General features: G+C 46.2%; 3 protein-coding genes across 5 annotated transcripts; 1 reads left to right on the plus strand and 2 right to left on the minus strand.

Moving 5' to 3' along the window:
- guk1a (guanylate kinase 1a) lies at positions 1–9,893 on the minus strand. 2 transcript variants are annotated; one of them, XM_035519877.1, is made up of 8 exons: positions 9,700–9,893; positions 4,609–4,722; positions 4,347–4,388; positions 4,110–4,206; positions 3,570–3,708; positions 3,257–3,341; positions 2,950–3,035; positions 1–2,623 (listed from the first exon to the last, which is right to left on the minus strand). In XM_035519877.1, exons 1-8 carry the CDS (start codon positions 9,767–9,769, stop codon positions 2,588–2,590), a joined length of 669 nt encoding a protein of 222 aa, XP_035375770.1. In that variant the 5' UTR covers positions 9,770–9,893; the 3' UTR covers positions 1–2,587. The 2 variants fall into 2 exon arrangements, with proteins under 2 accessions (XP_035375770.1, XP_026881499.2); XM_027025698.2 differs by lacking the exon at positions 9,700–9,893 and adding an exon at positions 8,575–8,816.
- Positions 9,009–13,510, plus strand: c19h1orf35 (chromosome 19 C1orf35 homolog). 2 transcript variants are annotated; one of them, XM_027025696.2, is made up of 8 exons: positions 9,009–9,224; positions 10,313–10,463; positions 10,562–10,607; positions 10,728–10,801; positions 11,115–11,187; positions 11,377–11,453; positions 12,039–12,170; positions 12,701–13,510. In XM_027025696.2, exons 1-8 carry the CDS (start codon positions 9,128–9,130, stop codon positions 13,026–13,028), a joined length of 978 nt encoding a protein of 325 aa, XP_026881497.2. In that variant the 5' UTR covers positions 9,009–9,127; the 3' UTR covers positions 13,029–13,510. The 2 variants fall into 2 exon arrangements, with proteins under 2 accessions (XP_026881497.2, XP_026881498.2); XM_027025697.2 differs by having other exon boundaries at positions 9,012–9,224; positions 12,725–13,510.
- Positions 13,511–15,328: 1,818 nt separating this feature from the next.
- arf1 (ADP-ribosylation factor 1) lies at positions 15,329–18,528 on the minus strand. The gene is made up of 5 exons (XM_035519878.1): positions 18,452–18,528; positions 17,473–17,645; positions 17,245–17,355; positions 16,826–16,950; positions 15,329–16,454 (listed from the first exon to the last, which is right to left on the minus strand). Exons 2-5 carry the CDS (start codon positions 17,615–17,617, stop codon positions 16,293–16,295), a joined length of 543 nt encoding a protein of 180 aa, XP_035375771.1. The 5' UTR covers positions 17,618–17,645; positions 18,452–18,528; the 3' UTR covers positions 15,329–16,292.
- Between the last annotated feature and the right edge of the window lie 1,785 nt (positions 18,529–20,313).

The raw sequence follows: 20,313 nt of genomic DNA on the forward strand, positions 1-20,313 counted from the left end.
CATTGAGCCACTAACATTTATTTAGTTTGTATCAAGGACGCATCTCCTTCAATGCAGAATAATTAATAAGAGAAATTAAACACACCCCCTGGACAAGTTTGTCCAAAATAAACTGGAATTGTTCTAAGACGACTAAGGCAAAGGAGTATGGAATGGGATCAATGGATCAAGCCCCCCCAAAAGACCAACAAAGACTGGGGTGGTGTCAGTATTTCTGTGGATATCAATACTGTGACACTCAACATTACAAGATAAATTAATGGACAGTTGTTTTAGACATTCATTAAGCTAAACCAGTCTTCCTCCTTAAAAATGTTACTTCAGATTCAAGTAGTGGCCTTGTGTGCTTGATTTGAAACGGTGAGATGAAAAATGATTTCTCCAGCAGTTGTTTCTGAGCCAGTGAGACTCGTGCAAGCTGAGGTCACACAGCACTTCCCACTACAGCTGTTCTGACCAGGCTACACCTGTTTTGTGTGTCCCTTCATCTTCAGCTATAAATAACAGGAGCATCACCTTTAAATACAACACAAGCACACTTAAGACCCACCGTCTCAACGCAGACATTATTCTAGTCACGCTAGTAATCAGCTAAAGCAAAAGTATTTGGTTTTAAATATCCACTTCCATGTGTTGTTTCGTTTGCATTTGCCAAAATGAGCACACAGACGTAAACAATTCTGAATTCCTTGGCTGAGATCTGCCGTGTATGAAAGTACAAAGCTGCCACAGCCTGAGGTGTCCAGCAGAAAGGCCAGCGGGGCTCGCTCTCAATGCGGCATGATCTCAGCCGGGCGTGCACATGGCCCATTTCAATTGGGAACCGCAACGTGGTCAGACAGCGATTCCTCTAAAACTCAGATCCTAGTGGTAGTTTCCACCCACATAAACAGAGTCAGAATACAGAGCTGAGAGCCTGTCAGAATAAAAACTGTCCTCAGGTTACCTAGTCAACCGCCTCAAGTCACTCCAAGCCAATACATCATCAGCTAGCCCTTCCTTAAAGAGCTGGACACGCCAAGCAGACTGGGAAGATCCCACATCTTTTGCCTTCCTGGCCACACGGGTTGGTTGTGGAAGGGGAGGATGTAGGGGGTGTACACTACTGCTACACAGTTCAGATCCAAACCAAAGTTTCCACATGGCGGAAAGCTTAGAAATGAGCCCGAAACCAGCAGGCGGTCTAGAACACATCCATCAGGGCTCCAGAGCTGAAGTCCTATGAATGCTGGACCTGCACTTTAGTCTAGGACAAGCCCAGACTAGATCTCGCCAGCAGAGTGCAGCCTGCAGTTAAAATTTGAGCCGCCAAACTGCACGGATAGCACCCACACAGAGAGCCTGTTTGCATTCTGACTCATGTCATATGTACAATCAAATTTAAGGGATGCTTTAGAAGTTAAAAAAGGACCATCATGGTCCCGCGACTGTACGTTTGACATGCGATCTTCGTTTAGAACTGATCAGGACTCCTTGTGTCCCCCTGCAGGACATGGCCACGGATTCACTTAGAGGTGATGGATTCTACAAGCTCATTGTGAGAACTGGAAATGCGAGATATAAAAGCACTCTGCACTGATCAAATGATCACCATTTCCTTCTGTAAACTGTGCATACACTATTCCTGATTCCTAATCAATACGCAACAGCGTTAAGTTACAGAAAAAACACACGCTTATTAGAACAGTGTAAACAATATAAGCCAGAAATATTCTACAGTCTCACTAGACACCAAGCTTACAATAAAAAGCTGGAGTTTCACGCGATTACAGAGGAACAGTTTGATGGACCCAACACGTCTGGTTATTTCGACTCAGCAGTTGCTTACGAATGAAGCATGTGGTAAGTATGAGCTCAGGCCTCAGCGAGGCACAGACAGACCATCCTCTGAGCGGGTCTCTCTGTCCTCGAAGGTGCACGAGCTGCAGCTCGCAAAGACGCTGCATTAGGGAGATGCAGGATGCACGTGGGAATTAGATACAAGTAAATTAGGGAGAAATTTGGGGTGGGGTGGGGGTGAGGGACTCCAAAACAAAAGCCTGTCTGTCGTAGGAAACGGGTCGCGTCAACAACACGGGGTGTGAAATTTAAACAGCAACCTTGAGCTCAGGTCATCATATCTGCATAAAGAGGCAGTTGAGCGTGGAAAATCGGACTGTCTGGAGTGTCTAAGAGGGAGAATGCCAAGTTTAGAAAGCTGCCTCATCCCACTACAGTTACACATTAAATATTTTTTTTTTTGTACTGGAGGTCCATCAAAAGCCAAGAGAAACAATAATGGGGTAAACAAACAATAATGGGGTAAACAAAGTTAACAGAGTTGCACGTTAATGGCTGTTCTTGTGCCTAAACCTGCTTTAATAATGATGTGCAGGTTTGTTTGTTTTTTAAATCCTGCACGCTATTCCATCACCTTTAAATACTGGAATTTTTTTGCAAGAAAAACAAACAGGAGAGGAGGTGGAGTCTTCAGGGATTTGTTCTTTAGGGTGGAGGCAGCAGTCCAGGTGGATGCTGGGTGGAGTGGAATGTTCCAGTCTGGAAGGGGGCCGCCGGACCTTGGTCTGGATGGCCAGAGCGGTGGGGGTCACACCTTCTTAGCCTCTTTGACCTTCTGGATTTCCTGTTTGTGCGAGAGGAAACGGATCATTCCAGAGTGCACGGTGAAGCTCAAAGGAGACGAAGACTCGCTCAGCTCTTGCTGGCAGACGTACTGAAGGTCCCGACTGCGGGACGACTAGTCATTAGGGTTATTCCTAACAGTAAGGCGAGAGCTTTTCTTCATGGTTAAGGCTCATCCAGGAATAACAACTGACTGCCTCCTGGAGGGTTTTAAACCCCTTTCCTCTGTGGCCGTTTAGACCTCAAACCCTGCTGGACACTGCTGTAATGTCCATGGCTGACCACATCAAAGGTGTTATGGTGAAGTGTGAGGGGTGAGGGTCTCACTGGTAGAAGAGCTCCTTTTAATGCCTCATATGCTTCTTCCAGGTGGTCGTTGATGATGACGACATCAAACAGACCCGGCTCTCTGCCTGCAAGACAGACCCTTACCATCAGTTTTAAAATACACAGATTCAGTACAGTCACGCCCATCAAACATTGAGACATTTTTTTTCTTGGTGAAAATCAAATCCCAGCAAAGACTGTTAACATACAAGAGGCATGTACTGATAAAACAGGCAAAGTGACAATCACACTTATGCAAAGCTGCAGGTGTACTCGGAACGTTGAAGCTGAGCATTTTAAAACTCACTGATCTCCATGTCCACACGTGCGGCCTGCAGGCGCTTCTGTACATTTTCCTCACACTCCGTTTTCCTCTCCCTTAATCTCTTCTCCTACAAGAAAGTCAAAGAGTTGGGGGTGAGGTAGCTGTGGCGTGCGTGATCATAGCAAATGCTAAACGAGGCACCGCACAAGAAAAGAAAACAGTTAAAACAGAATAACGCCATAAGACCTTCTGAATCAACTTCTGTATAAAGGGGAAAAAAAAGACTGCCACATGATCAAACAGAGAAGGTGGGAAGCTCAAACAGGAACACTGAGAAGGTCGAGGCCTGGCCTACTAGCACGTCCATAGATGGGGGCTGGATGGAGATGTAGATGGGGTTGAGTCCTGTCCTCTTGATGCTCTTCACACCTTGCATGTCGACGTCCAAAATGCAGATCAGGTTCTGGCCTTGGACCTCCTGCACTGCGGCTTTACTAGCGAACGCACAGAGATAACGTCGCTGGTGAGCGCACACAGATGACATCACTGCCCTGCCAGACGTGTTCACTAGCAGCTGTTCACTGCCATTCTGGACACATATATGGTTGCCATAGAAACAGAATCCTGTTCCCCCCCCCCCAGAGCATCATGTAATTTGGCAAGATGACAAATTTAGAAGAGCTGCAACAAAGTCACCATGGAAAATCATGTTTTTCAAATGGCCAGTATAACAAAGACCAGTATGTAAATGGGCGGTAAACCTGAACAAATCCGTCAACTAATTGTTAAGACTCAGATGTGTGTAGTGACTCACTGGTGTGGATAACGCGTCACACTTACATAGGACACATCAACAATAAACAACACAACAATAAGCGAGAAAGTCTGCGAGTACCTTGTTCCATACATGTTCCCCGAGAATTCCGCACTCTCGATAAACTCCCCGTTGTCGATGCTTGCCTGCATTACCTCTCGGCTCACGTAATGGTAGTCTGGAGCAGGAAAAGTGTGGCAAAGGAAACACGGCACATGGTGGGGATTAGTACCCTGCTTTATACTGGGTGGGGATTAGTACCCTGCTGTGTTCACACTAGTGATGGTCAGACTGGTGAGAGGACACTATAGTCTGGACCTTTTCCATCCTGCTCCCCTGGACGAGGTTTCCGCGTCGTATCTGTGGGGAAGGGAAGTGCGTGTCAAACACAGGATGGCGTCAGGGATCACTCGCTCGCTCGCACGCAGCAGCAACCATGCAGTCTTCACAGATCCCCGCGTTACCGCTACACCCAAACACGGGTAATGCATGGAAACGTGAAACAGGAACATTTTCAAAATAAAAGGCCATGCCTGCAGCGCAGTTTAGCTTTAAGAGCGGCTGGGTCAATCACACTTACGGGACACGCTGAAGCCAAACACCCCGTCGAACTCCTGGAGAAGCTGCTTCAGAAGGCTGCTCTTCCCCGCACCCGAGGGTCCGCTCAGCACCACGGGCCTTGGTCCTGCCATTGCTACAGAGAGGAAGGGAGGCAGAGAAGTTGAGAGTATGGGGGGGGGGGGAGAGAGAAAGTGGGGGAGAGGTGGAAACAGAGGAGAGAGAGAGAGCGAGCAGAGGGAGAACACGCTGATACGGTCACGCACAATCTGACCAAACTGAAAATAAAAACAAATCCAAAATGTGGGTACATCCCAGAGAAAAGGTAAAAACACAGTGCTAAGTCCCTCAAACCTCCACACTACATCACTATCAGCTTCACCTTATACCCCACTGTAGCACCATCACCCATTACTCCCTACTACACCACCTTCACACACTGCACTACACCAAAACCAGATACAGAACAAGCCTAAATAAATTCTCCAAACACAGAAGATCCCTTATGAGTGCTTTACAAACCACAAAACCTCTTCCCTTGCCAGTCAACGCCCCACACCTCAGCTTGTTAGCGGCTCAGCTCGTTAGGGCTGTTTGTGTAGGAGTGCCCTGCTCGAAGTCCCCACAGGCACTCACGGAAGAGACTCCTCTGCTGCCAATTTAGGGACCATTCAAAACAGCCCGTGATTCACATTACCAGAAGTGCTCGACACACTGCAGAGGACAGGGTGCACATCACTGTGGTCTGGCTTTGGGCCCATGCACAATAATACTTAATACTGTAGTGATTATTTAAATTAGTGATTTAAATGAGTGATTAATTTCTGCAGCATACCATTGCTACAAGACTTTTTTTTTTTTAAATGGCTTCAACTTAACATTACCTTTTGTACAAGCAGTCTAATCTATGGATGGTTAAAAAAATGTATACGATGTATTTGTTTATAGACCACTAAAAACAGCAACAATTTGCTACAATTATACATTTTTAAAAACCATAACTTGAAAAGATTAGGGGGAAAAAATTTTTTTTTAAAAATCACTTGAAAAGTTCTCTACCCGATAACCAATGAATTTACATCGCTGAAGTCATCAGTACAAAAAAAAACAAACAAACAAAAAAAAACTTCCTGACATGGACGACTTAAAAGAGAAATGGGTGATTACAGTAGTAAGGCGCTATATAAATGCAAATAATAATAATAATAATAAATTATTATTATTATTATTAACAACAACAATAGTACATCTCTGAAGCAGCCTGGGTTGATAGAAACTTGAAATCAGTACGCAATAGGGAATTGCCCAGGAAACAGAACCTGGATTTTCCCTCAAACATGGGTTCTGTAAAAATGAGGCATCTTCATTAGCTTTCAGTTCTCCATTGCTAACACTGAAATACTACACATCACTCTTATTTATTACGATAAACATGGAGATGATAATGACAACCCCAGCTGTCTCACATATTACACAGCTCAAAGAACATAAAATCAGTCAGAAAAAAAGCACACAAAGGCCAGCAACTTCTTTGTACCTACCTTGAACAACCTGTTTGTGAGAGAGGTGAGGCAAAACAGACAGTGCTGATCTGTAGTGTGAACTCCAGGATGAGTGCGTGTGTGTGTAAGCGTGGCAGTACAGAAGGAAACAGACAGACAGATATAGAGCACAGATAACTCTGGACTATGAATGTAGAGGAAACATGGAACTACACTGCCACCCTGCTGGACTGGCATGTGACTCTCACACACACACACACAAATTAATATATACACCACCTGAATTTAACTAAGCAAATAGGTAAGCGCCTCCCATTGGATAATTACTGCATGTGATTGTTTCAGTTATTTAAACCTAACTGATGCAGTGAGTAGCTTCTCATTTGTTAAACAACCATGTGGAAAGACATCCTTTGGTCATGGAAAAGATCTTAATTTGTTTCAGAAGGGTCAAATTATTGGCATGCATCAAGCAGAGAAGATCTAAGGAGACTGCTGAAACTACTAAAATAAGGTTAAGAACTGTCCAACACGTTATTAAAAAGTGGAAGGACTGTGGGGAAACATCTTCAAGGAAGGAATGTGGTGGGAAAAAATCTTGAATGATCGTGATCGGCGGTCACTTAAACGTGTGGTGAAATCAAATCGTAGAAAAACAACAGTAGAACTCAGGGATATGTTTAATAGTGAAAGTAAGAGCATCTCCACACGCACAATGTGAAGGGAACTCAAGGGATTGGGGCTAAACAGCTGTGTAGTCTTAAGAAAACCACTTGTCAGTGAGGCTAACTGGCAAAAACGGCTTCAATTTGCTAGGGAGCGTAAAGATTAGACTCTGGAGCAATGGAAGAAGGTCATGTGGTCTGATGAGTCCAGATGTGCCCATCACTCTGGAACAAGGTAAATCTGGGTAAGAAGAGAGGCGGCTCAAGTGATGCACCCATCATTCCTAGTGCCTACTGTACAAGCCTAGAGGGGCAGTGCTATGACCTGGGGTTGCTGCAGTTGGTCAGGTCAGCCGACTACCTGAATATACCGAACAACCAGGTTATTCCATCAATGGATTTTTTCTTCCCTCATAGCATGGGCATATTCCAAGATGACAATGCCAGGATTCATGGGGCTCAAATTGTGAAAGAGTGGTTCAGGGACCATGAGAAGTCATTTTCACACATGGATTGGCCACAAGAGTCCAGACCTGACCCCCATTGAGAATCTTTGGGATGTGCTGGAGAAGACTTTGCACAGTGGTCCAAATCTCCCATCGCCAATACAAGATCTTGGGGGAACATTTAATGCAACTCTGGACAGAAATAAATGTTTTGACATTGCAGAAGCTTGTGGAAATGATTCCACTGCCAATGCGTGCCATAATCAAAGCTAAAGGCGGTCCAACGAAATATTAGAGTGAGACCTTTTTTTGGCCAGGCAGTGTGTGTAGTTCAGCTCAGTCGAGAAGCAACAGTGAGCCCTGGTTAATCCCCACTGCTGCACAGCATTACAGTGCAAGATCACTCAGCTAAAGCGCTGATGAGGCACTGGGAGTGTACTGGGCATGGGTGGCCTACTTTCTGCAACACAGCCTAGCTCTGCTGTCTTGCTTCATGGACTTTGCTTCATTGATGGGAGCGCACAGTTTACGTTTATGTAAATCACTTCTGAAAAGTCCAGTGTGCAGGTGTGAGCTGTTGTAACGTAAAACACCAATGTTGGGTAACACACATGAAATAGCGGACGCTCCAGTTTACTGGTTCCAAAGCAAAACATAAGGCAAAGTCAGCAAGCTTGGGAGCAAAACACTGCCTTTCACAGAAAAGTCTGTAGAATTAAAAATTCTCTTAATAAAAATAAACTAAAACGTTTGCCCTCACATCGACTACCACATTCAGGCCCCTGGAGCTAGTGTGCGTGACCCCAGCTGTATGGCCAGGCTAAGACTCAGCGCGGTTTTTAGGAGTGCCTGCTTTGAAACGCCGACTTCTGCGCACGCAGATGTCCGTGACAGCCGCGTGTAAACGGTGATGGTTAAACCCCCGACACGAGCTCAACCTCACCCTCGGGCTTCTGAAAGTGTCGCTGGTACAATAACACTATAATATAGCAGGTTACTCTACTATTACACTGTTGCGATATACATGCTTATACACCCAAGAATCTCTGCAGCGGTGACGCAAACAGGCAGCTCCTCGCGCTAGTACAAGTCCTTATGCACGTCGGGGAGAAGCACGGCTTGGCCAGAGCGCGCGCATGCAGAGATATGCATGATTATGAAGAACGACGGATGCAATAAAACAGCGAGACTGAAATCTCCTCTACAACGGCGTTAACGCGACTCAGGCATTAAAGCGCTACTACTAGTCCCACATCAACGGACAGAAGTGCTGTCGCATGCACACTTACACGAGCTGCATCTTTAAAATCCCGGGCCAAGTGATGTGAATCTCTGGACGCTGTTTAGAAAACGCGCTCGTTTTCCTCGAGCTTACCTGAGAAAAACCTGGAGAACAGCCTGACGCACATGAGAGTAAACTGCGCTCCAGCGCAGGGGCAGGGCGCCTTCCGCCAGCCGCTCTGACACGGATCACTGTTGTCGGTCTCGGGGCCAGCACCGTGGGCCGAGCGCCGTGACTTAAGTGAGACTCCACAGCACATTCATGCGCGTCAACACTGCGCACGATCTTGGCATGGATCTGTAGCCCATGCGCATTTATGAGCAAAGTAACTTTAGAATTAGTAACGCGCTGAAGAAACAAGGCAGAACCCACTCTTCGTTTTGTGTTTACACATAACACTCTACACAAATAAGGTTTCGTGGTAATAAAACACCTCGGGCTGCAGACACGATAAACACGTGCAAATTCTACACAGCTAGACACGGAAAAGCGAAGTCGTTGAACGCAGCGCGGTTGTACCCGGATGTGCAGGAAGCGCTAGGCCCCGCTTATCAGCTAGGTACCGACACACGTGTAAGACGCGTAGAATGCCTCGTCCCTAAAAAAGGAAGACTCCGTTTATAAACCCGTCTGGAGCAACGGAAGCATGTTCGGCTCTTCGAGATCTGGAGGAGTTAGAGGAGGCCAGGACCAATTCAACTGGGACGATGTGAAAACCGACAAGCACAGGGAGAACTATTTGGGTAAGGCACAGCAAGCTTTGCTACCCCTCCCAGATCAGACAGGCATTTACCAACTGGGGCTGCCTAAATCAGGATAAATCCTCTACAGGATTACAGGAGATCTGCCAGGACATGGCGGACTTTAAGCGCTTTTAAGAGGCTTGTCGAATGATCAACAGTCTGGTCAGCTCTGAACGCAGCATTCAGTTATTTTCAATATCTATGTAGTTGTTTAAATTAATCTCTCTAATCTACCCAGGGTAGGTTATCTACCTACAAAACACCGCTGGCTAAGCATGCTTCCCGACACTGACAAAAACAGCTACGAACGACCCACCAGAAGTAGGTTGTTAAGCAGCTGGAATTATTCATCCTAATCTCAGTTGATTACGTACATAATTAACTGTATTATTTAGGACAAACCCAGTCAAGTAATTTGCAAAACTCTTCGCTAGCCTACAAGTTTCCTAAGAAACAGCTGTGATCCCAGCGTTACCTGTGTGAGCTGGGTCCTCTCTCATCGCGTCGCGGTGTTTCTGTGTGTTTGGAGCACTCGCTCCCTTCATTCCTGATGCGGTATCTGGATGGTGCCGTTCCCCTATTCGGTCGCACCCTCGCTGCGGATCTGCCCCGGGAGCGACTCTTCTGTGCGGATCTGCCCCGGGAGCGACTCTTCTGTGCGGATCTGCCCCGGGAGCGACTCTTCTGTGCGGATCTGCCCCGAGAGCGACTCTTCGCTCGTTTACGTAACTGACGCACCGACAGGGTTTCTGCCAGCGTGTCCACTGATGCTGTCGGTCTAGCAAATATTTAGACAAGTAAACTGTGCTTTACTTGGTTTGATTTCCTTTACCCCACTACGCGAAGCTTTTATGAGTGATATCCTTATAATCGCATGTTCTTTTCGGTTACACGGATAGAAAAGCGCTTTTCCCCCTCTTCCCAAGAGGACAAAATGACATTTACATATAAATAAATGTACATATTGCTTGCCAATATGGATTTTATTATGCACCATTTCATTAATTAATAGGGCATGCTTTTACGTCACCTATCTCTTCATCAATCCCAAGCAGAAGTTGTTTTCCCCCTTTTTTCACTATTTTTAGGGAACTCCCTCATGGCACCCGTGGGGCGCTGGCAGAAAGGCAAGGACCTGACATGGTACGCGCGAGACAAGGCGGGCGAGGCACCTCTGTCCCGAGAGGAGGAGCTGTCTGCGGTCCGCGAGGCAGAGCGCGAGGCGATGTTGGCAGCTCTGTGAGTGGATCGTCCGTCCCAGATATTTGTCTCTCTGTTTACATTTTTCTTTGTGTCTTTCTTTCTCACGTCTTAATTTTTCTTGGTTTGTATTTTAGGGGTCATAAAACTATCCAGAAACGTCCGGCTGGTCTTACTAAGGAGGTCTGCTGTTAAAGGGCTTATATCCTTTCTTCGCTGCTACACGCATACTGCGTTTTTTTTGGCGTCAGGGTGCCGCTGTCGCTGTGCCTCTGTTGCTGAGTGTTCTGTTTGGCCCTGTAGGACCTGGTGGATGTGTGTAGGAGAGAGGGGGAGGACCGCGGCGTGGACAGATTATCCGGCCTCGGGAGCTCCAGGTAAAAGTACTGAAACACTTCAGTGTGGTGGTGTTGTGTTTGGGGCAGGTTGGCAGATAAGGCGGTGATGGAACTCCTGATTAATTTGGGACAGTCTTCTTAAAGCAGGCTGTTCTCTTCGCCTTATTTGGTTTGGTCGTCCTACGAAATGTCTGGAATGTCACAAGAATGTTATTTAGTTTCCTATATGCTTATGATTAGACAGAGTTTTTCCTGAATTCTTTTGGACCACAGCCAGAACCTGGGAGTCCCATCTGAACCTTAGCTGGGGTGAATATTCTGTGTTGATGTTTTGTTTCGCTGTGTTTCTCAGTGCTGGCACCCGAAGGATGATTCTTTCGAAACAGGAGAAAGAGGCTGTGAAGATGGGCCTGCCCGTGTTCACGGTACATGCAGTAAACTAGTATGAACGGCATCTAGAAATTCAGATCCAGATTCCGGATTAAAAAGGTGGAAATTTGTCACAGATTTCTAAGAGCTCATTATCCATCCATCAGTAAAGTCAAAGAAGAATGAAATGCAGTTCTGCTTTACATTTGTTGTTCTGCTTCAATTTCATGTCACTGGTTTTTCAGCATCACAAAGCTGTTGGAGCTGCAGAAGCACCCAGCCAGAGGACGGAGGACGTGCAGCGGGCTGAAGACACGAACAGGTTAGAGGACAGCACTTCCAGCTTTAAAACTGGGCCTGAAAACCAACAAGTAACACTCCTACAAGATTGAGAGTTTGATGATTTGAAGGATTAATTAACGTGTTAGGTAAAACTAAAACGTAAGATTGTTAAAACTGCACAGTAAACCTTCACATTAGAGATGTGTAGAGAAGTAAGACAACAGCGTTATCTGAGAGGTTATTGATCGGAGTTTTAAACACACAAACTTTGGTCCGTAGTTCGGGGTTCTGGATGGCACCACAGGTGGCCAAAACATTGCACATCATTCAGGAACCAAACTGAACTGGCGTTTCAGGATATATTTAATACAACACTCCCTTAGCCTAATCCCTGTGGATTATGACTGCATCTAAACGATACGGTCTATGAAAAACAAACAATGGCTGTGAACTATACGTTTCTGTAAAGCTTATTAACATCACCATGTAAATGAATTGAACGAATACAAGTGTGTTAAAATCCACGATGGTACAGTCCTGCTGACCCCACCTACTGTGGTTCAGACCGAGCGAACTATGGATGCCATCTCCACGTTCTGAGTCGTAGTTTGTCTCCTCTTCACAGTGACAGAAACGGCGGTCACAAGAAAAGCAAAAAGGAGAAAAAGAGCAAAAAAGAAAAGAATAAGGACAAAAAGAAGCATCACCGACGGCAGTCGCCCTCAGGCCGCTCAGATTCCGACGGCAACAGTAAAAAGTAATGCATCTGTTCGTATTTTCTTCATAGTATATTATTTCTGCTACATCATTTAGGAGACTTGTAGTACAAAAGGACTGAACGAGTTGTGTGTCGAATTCTGGCCTGCTCGTTAAGTTTCTCCGGTATGCAATAAGCTGTTTCCTACGGTAGGTGGCACTGTTGCACAGTTTCCAGGAGCGGCGTGCCCATCCCGTTTGCAGTTATGACGTTGTACTTGTAGGACGTTTCAGTTGAAATTGCACGGAAATTAGCGTATTTATCGACAGACACTCAGGAAAACTGCAGTTTTAATCTCATCAACCTGAATTGCTGAAAAGAAATTTTTAGTCAAGAATGGAATTATGTCTGTTGTGATTTATTATGGGCTGTAAGACATGACTTGTTTAGACAGGGCAGGTGGCATGGTTTATCCTGCATGTCTGCTGGGTCCTTTTTTTTTTTTTTTTTTTTTTTTTTTTTTTTTTTAATTTAAACCGCAATTTGTGCATCTGTCCTATCCCCACACACACTACCCATGCTTGTCCCAGCTGTGTGTGTGTACTGTGCTACAGACGCAGACAGGACCATGGAGACCGCCGCGGTGCTAATCCATCACATGGCAGCCAAAGTGGAGCCACTGCATGTGACAGCCATTCAGCTCAGATGTCAAAGTTCAGGCATAGAAGCCCCTCCCCTTATTCTCGGGACCGCCTCCACCACAGGAGCTCCTCCCCTTCTCAGAGGGAGCACCCTCACCGGCGGCACGACACGGACACTTCACTGGACAGCGGGGGTCGTGGTCACGGTCGCCACGCCAAAAGAACGTCTGTTCCACAGAGCCACCGACATCGACATGACACCGACTCAGATGACTGATGCCACGATCGCTACGCCTTCCTCCCTGTACTAGCCAATCGGAGACTAGCTAGTCAGTGTCTCTGTGCCGGCGGGGTCAGTTTAGGCTGTTAGACAGACCAGTGTTTCATGTTCTCTTAATTCAACTCCAGACCTGGTTACCAAAGTTACCATGGCTTTCCTCTGCCTGCTCAGGTGTAGTGTGGCACACCTGCTGTACCAGAGCATGGGGTTCACGGTCCTCTGCTCACTATAACCCTCAGTGATGTGAAGACCATACTGTAGTAGATGCACCTTCATGCGCAGGATAGGCAGTGTACTGTGACCAGAACACCATATTCTTTAGAAGACGTTTTTAATACTCCAAAAAGTTTTGGGTTTTTTTGCATTCACAATTACCAAAAATGTAGTTTATGGTAGTTTAACAACACGAATGTGTGTGTTTCCTGGACGCCCTCTTTTCTGTAAGTGGCCCGTGAAATAAACATACTCTTTTTTTAAAACGCCTAAGCGTGGCTGTTCTCCACTGAGGTCCATCAGTCTTTTGAACGCAGTTACGTCTGTCGGTCTTTTCGGCCTCGGGGAGCTCCGTGGAGTTTTCTCCATCAGCGGGGCGCGCCCAGCCTCCCCCTCCGGTGGTGGAGTGAGCCCCGGCCTTAGTGGGGGATGCTGTTTGTGAAAGGGGCATCCACTGCCTCACCAGAAAAGAGCAAAGCCAAGACAAAATGAGGAGAGCAGGAAACATCCCACTCCATCTCCTGCAGGCGCTCAGGGGGTGAGTGCCCCCCCTACACAGCAACGAGTGGCCTGCACAAAAGCCACTCTGTAAGAGCGCCAAAGCACAGGAGGGGACGAGAGGAGAGGGATTGGGGGGGGAAACGAGGGAGGAAAGAGAGAGAAACTTAGAGGGGAGGGGCCTGACACCACATCCCTCCCTCCTGCTGTGTGTTACAGGCTTGGCTGCAGTATCCATGGCAGCCTGATTGGCCTGGAAGAGCCCCGGCTGGGGGTGAGTCCTCTCACTGCACCCTGACTGCCCCTCAGGCTCTGCCCACTCATGTCCATCACCCCTTAGAGCCACACCTTTTGGTGCTAATCCTAGACAACCCCACTCACAACATCTGCCCTGGGGAAAGTGGAATGTAAACGGGTTGACTAGGACTGGGAATTACCCGGTACTGACGTGACTTTTGTTCTGGGGTTTAATATTTCAAGAAACTCCTGAAAACCTGACTTTGGCCAGGAACTAGCTCAGGACTGGGCATAGCCCAGTGGGTCATTGTGCCAGGCCCTGGGCCAGTCTGGGAGGAAGAGCCACACCTCCATGCTGGTCTGTCCTGTTCAGTACATCCCACACCCACTACTCCCGAGCTAACAAACGTGTCCCTTCTGTGTCTTGGGGATGCCTGCACTGCTCCTGGATCAGTGGGAACAGCCTTCTTTTCTAGCGCGCACACACACACACCCTTTTGGCCTTCACATCATTCCCACTTCCCCCCGTTAATGAACGCAGCCGTAGGGCCACGTTATGCTGCAGACAACCAAGCGAGGAACAACCGGACAGCCAGTCATGTTTTACACTCATTTCTTTAATTACAGTGCTTTTTCTGTCAAAGTCATACACAAGATAAGTTTACATTAAAAAAAAAACAAAACAAAAAAACAAACATTCATGTTAATAGTCACTCAGACAAACTTTGCTAGAAGAGATTCATATATAGTTTTGTCCCAATACAAGCAATCAGTGTCTATAAAATCAGAGGTTCCTTAAGGAGTACTAACTAATGGGCTCGTTCAGTTGGTGTGGGTTTTAATGCCGTCACTTTAAATGGACGTTTCCTAGCAACAGTCAAACAATGCAAGTCGACCTATGCCTAACCCAGCGAGGTCACAGACCAGTGCGTTCACTTCCGGGTCTAAATGGGGAGCTCTACAGATCACAAAGGCACCGCGAATCACCTGGAGGAAAAAAACAAAACAAAAAAAACAGCCATATCAAAAATATGAAGCTCACACACATTTAATATTGCTGTACCATGCCACATTCTCAAGAGATTTGTGTTTTTACCCCGTTCAGAACGCCAAAAAAAAAAAAAAAAAAAAGTGTGAGTGAAGTTAAAGGAAACCCATTAAACCGCTGAAGTGACGATGTTAAACATCGACTAACCCCCCCCCCCCCCCCCCCCCCCGGAGAGGCTGCTTTCAGGAGCGAGTTGATTCAGACATCCACTCACAAAGCCCCTGAATCCCGACGTCTGTGAAACCACAGAGCTGAACAGTGGAGCTTCTCTGCTGCTCCTAACGCAGGCAACTGGGCTCACTCGCAAAACAGAGAAAACACTGAATGGATTTATCCTGTAGAAACGAAACAGTTGGAAACCTGTCCCAATACAACACCCTGGGCCTGTGTGCGTTTTCTCTCCCTCCTCGCCGGCTCCGTTTTTCTAGCTCGAAAGGCAAAACATGATTTAACCTGAGTCACCACGACCGGGTTTTTCCCCACGGCGTACCAGAAAAGCAAAAAGCCGACCTGTTCGCCGCAGTGCGGGGAGGCCCCACCAAGGCCTGCTGCACACGAGAACAGCGCCACCTAACAACCAACCCACGCCAGCACACCACACCCCTATCGCCGCACAGCTGGTACGGCACACAGCAAGGGGCTTGATGAGAAAACAGCTCATATAAGAGAGAAGCTAGGCCCTGCCAAGGCTTGTGGAGTGAACCAAGGATGCTTCTGGGTTCTCCTTTTTCGAAGTGGAATCCCTAACTGCTGTAGGTAGTGTGTATCTGTGCATGCTGCCTTGAGATCAATGACATATTGTGTTTACAGTACATGTTACTCTTGCAGCCTGCACAAAACCAAAACAATAAAAAAAACAAAACAAAAAAAAAAACTGTGCAGACAGCAATCGGGAGAGGGAGACGAGAGCTACTGGAAGTGACGAAGACGTTCTCCCTCTCCCTCCCCACTACAACGGATCAACCTCTGTGCCAAATGATTAAATAAAACACATAAGAACAGGAGAGAAGAGGCCGTGTATAATATAACCCACCTCGCGACAAAACAAAAACAAACCAAAACTATTTACATCAAAGATGAGGGTGAGAGCACACGGCGGAGGTCACGGCATGCTCTTAAGAGCACAGCTCTGCTATTTCACTGTGGCCACGTACGACCAGACAGCAGCAGCTTCTCACGACCCGAGACTCTAAGCTTCTGTGAGATGAGGGAAGGGAAGGGAGAGGGAAGAAAAACAAAAAGAGGCGAATGTAGGAGTGAGGCGATCATTTCTGGTTCTTGAGCTGGTTGGAGAGCCAGTCCAGGCCCTCGTACAGGCCGTCTCCGCTGGTGGCGCAGGTGGCCTGGATGTACCAGTTCCTGTGGCGGAGAGAGTGGAGGCCCAGCTTGTCTGTGATCTCCGCGGCGTTCATGGCGTTGGGCAGGTCCTGGGGGCGGAGCGGGGCGGGGCGGGCGTCCAGCAGTAGCGTTTAAAACAAAAACAAACCCACACACACCTAATTACGCTGTGCACATAAACAACAGGAGCAACTCGATCACTAGAACTGAAACAGCAAATACTGAGATATTGGATGTTTACTTCCACTTTCTAAAAACAAAAAAGGGGCCGATTTTGCAGTTATAGGAACATCTCATTTCAGCAAGTTGGTTTGTTTGACAACAAAACTGTACCAAGTTCTAACAAATACAAAGGACTTCGTGTCGTGTCTTCTAGCAGCGCATATCCTAATCAGCGACACCTGGCACATTCTGAAAGGAGCTCCACCCGTTCGGGTCCAAGGCCGGACTGGTGCGGCACCTGTTTGTTGGCGAACACCAGCAGCACGGCTTCCCGCAGTTCGTCCTCTGCCAGCATCCTCATCAGTTCCTCTCGGGCTTCGTTCACGCGCTCTCGGTCATTACTGTCCACCACAAAGATCAGACCTGGACCGGCCCACACACGTGAAGAGCAGACGCATTAGCTCATGACCACTCTGAACATGCCTGGATAAAAGAATTCAGTCTGCTACATACCAAAAAGACATGACAGTGCCAAGCTGAAATGCATTTCTTTAGAGAACAAAACATTTGCAATTTCCATACACGTATGGAAAAAACTGTATGAACGACGAGATAAGAGATCATTCAGTTATTTTATTCCTCTTTAACACACAATGTAGCGTTGCCAGCTGTCCTCCCAAGGCTATGTCCTCTCCCCAGGTAAGCTCCAGATCTTACCCTGTGTATTCTGAAAGTAATGACGCCATAACGGTCGAATCTTGTCCTGACCGCCCACGTCCCAGACCGTGAAGCTGATGTTCTTGTACTCTACCGTCTCCACATTAAACCCTGGGATCCACGAGAAATGTTATCAACAGTGTGTATCATAAAACATTGCAAAATACACTAAACACCATGATAAACAGGTGACAAACTCTAGAGACACATAAGATAGCCATCTCTTACCAATGGTTGGGATTGTGGTAACAATTTCTCCGAGCTTCAGCTTATATAATATAGTCGTCTTGCCAGCGGCATCGAGGCCTACCATCAGAATTCTCATTTCCTTCTTGCCAAAAGCTTTGAAGAGGTTGGCAAAGATATTCCCCATCTTTGACAAGTCTAGTAATTACTCTGAGCTGGAAGTGAGAGAGAGCAACGTTATTTGTACTGGGTGGATACCTGATGCATCTTTTCAGAAAGCAACACACCAAGTTATCCTGCATTACCAAACTATTGAGCAAAACTACAGTGGCAGTCCGTTCCTCATTTAAACTACAGTCTGTACTCTGGAACAATCCTAACAACGAAACAAAAAGCATGAACATTCCCACAGACTACATTCTTGTGTCTATTTCACCTAATTCTAACAGTGCAACTTGACAAGCCAACTTTGACTTCTTGAGCCAAGCAAGACTTGCTCATAGTCTCGTGGCAAAGAAACCGAACAGGAGCTTCGCGGCACCAACTAAAAATCCTGTCTGTTTATTAGCTAGTATTAAACATTCCCAAGAGACTAAAGAGAAGAGCTGAATAGCCTTTCCGTGCGTGTGCGCGCGCCGGGTAGCTAGCCAGGTGCCAGCGGCGCTAAACTTCGTCTAACTTACCTGGCTAGCTACATTAGCAGCATAAACTCTTCCGTTATCAATAGTACGCTATCTGAGCTCGATATAATGTCAGTGTTTAATAAGACAGATAACACAGGCGTGTTAAACCTCTTCCCCTCTAGCGGCCCGTTAATCGTCCACTATTAGCTGGGTCTTTGTCAGGTACTAACAGCCAAACTGAGGAGCTCGCTCCTGGTCTACCTCATAGAATGCATGAAACGTCACATTAATCATTCTTAAAAAGCTACGTCACTCTTAAAAAGTTATCAGTACTGAATGACGGTTTAGGTTACAAAACATTATTATAGTTTAATAGGAGTTAACAATCGTTTGCTTACAATTAGTTCGTTTCCTCTCCAACTTCAAGGCGTTTCCTTCCTCAAGATGGCGGAGTTCCGGCCACGTCAGCGACTCCTGCGTCACTTCCGCTCAGGGAAACTAAATGAAGACAAATTTCGAAGTGAGACATCGCATTAAAGACAGAAAAGGCTCGAGTGTCAGAAAGATGCTACATAAGTGTATAAATGCAGTAATAATACCACTACTACTAATGATGATGATGATGATGATGATAATGTGATAATAATAATAATAATGTAATACCACTACTACTAATAAAAAGTGAAACCCTGTTTGTGATGGGAGAGTCATATCAATGTGTCTTCACTGTTGAACATACCTGTGAACATACCTGTGCTAACAAGGCAAGTCAGAATAAGAGTCACTTCACTTTGGATGACACCTCTAATCGCATATAGAAATGGTGTAGTAGCATTACAAACTGTAAAATGAATGTTGAACAGAACTGGTGATGCTTCTACTCGGGTTGGTGTTATGGATTTCTTTCTGTTCTTCACCTAATTACCAGTTATTTATGTGACTGGCGACAAAATATTGAAGAAAATTAAAAACCGTGATCACAAACTGTCAACTTGACTGCAGGTGTCCAGGGCAAGCACTATTAAAAAAAAATCTTCTGGCATCTCACTTCACAGGTGCACGTCGCGGGCTACAGAACAGCTGTTCACTACCCCTTCATGTGGTGTGTCTCACGCACACAACAGCACATATTCATGCACGTAGTCTTGCAATGTTAGCAGCGAGAGTGGAGGGGCTGAGAGTTGCTGGGCTCCCTTAGACCACTGCCTCTTCATCAGGTGTTCTCACGGCCGGACTAGCGCGGAGGAGGTAAAGGCCAGAGGGCTCGGGCCCCAGTCACCTCAACCCCGGCGGGGTAGGATCGGTCCTGCATCGCCCCAGAGCACAATGCCCCGCTGTATGTGCAGAGACAGCAGGTGCTCGCGCAGGGGCCCTCGTTCAAGAATGGGAAAGTCAAAAAGGGCCCATGACACAACATATTACTGTTGAGTTTGGTGACAGGCTCGTCTTTGAATTATACAGAAAAGGCCATTCACTTGAAATATTTATTTATTTTAGAAATATCCCCTTCAAGTAGCTAATCTTAGCAGGTCTGAACAGAGAGAAAGACACCAGGGCACCAGTCCTAGAGGAGACCTAAAGCTCCGTGGCAACATCAGCACTACATACAACACATCAGGCTACAGTGAATTAAACATGCTTTGTGTGAAGTTTATATTCTTTACCTCCAGTAATTCTTAATAAGAGGCTTTGGAGTATAGTACAGAGTTCTGGATGTTTGTTTATCATAACTGTGTGGAAAATCAGGAAGTGATGTGTGCCTTCTCCTAAGAACCTGCTCCTCTTTGTTTGCTGGAGTGCTCACTGAGGCCCCCTACAGGCAAAGATCTAACTGACATATCACGGAATTTGATGAACCTGTCATTGAGATTGAACCTGTTTTGTACACATCTAAAAAATCTACGTGTAATTTTTAAACTAAGAATTTTCACTGGTGATGCAAATATATTAAACCACACTTATTTGTCAGTATTTAGACCTAAATGAAAACAGATAAATAAATGGAACAATAGCAGTTAGAGATGAACTGGACAAATGTCTTTCTTATCTATAGAGGTCTGAATAGTCCACATTCACAATCCAGATTATTTTTACCACATGGAAACAACATACAGTGAGATGAGCTGAACTTGAGCCAGTTGGTTCTCTAAATGGGTTCTTCTTGGCAGTTGAACAGTAGCTTGTCTGTGAGAACTTTGCAGCTTCGATAAGCCCAGTGTATTCTGATGGTCTGACTGAATGGAACTGGCACATGAGTCAT

Source organism: Electrophorus electricus, chromosome 19 (genome assembly GCF_013358815.1).
Source record: "Electrophorus electricus isolate fEleEle1 chromosome 19, fEleEle1.pri, whole genome shotgun sequence".
NCBI classification, from domain to species: Eukaryota; Metazoa; Chordata; class Actinopteri; order Gymnotiformes; family Gymnotidae; genus Electrophorus; species Electrophorus electricus.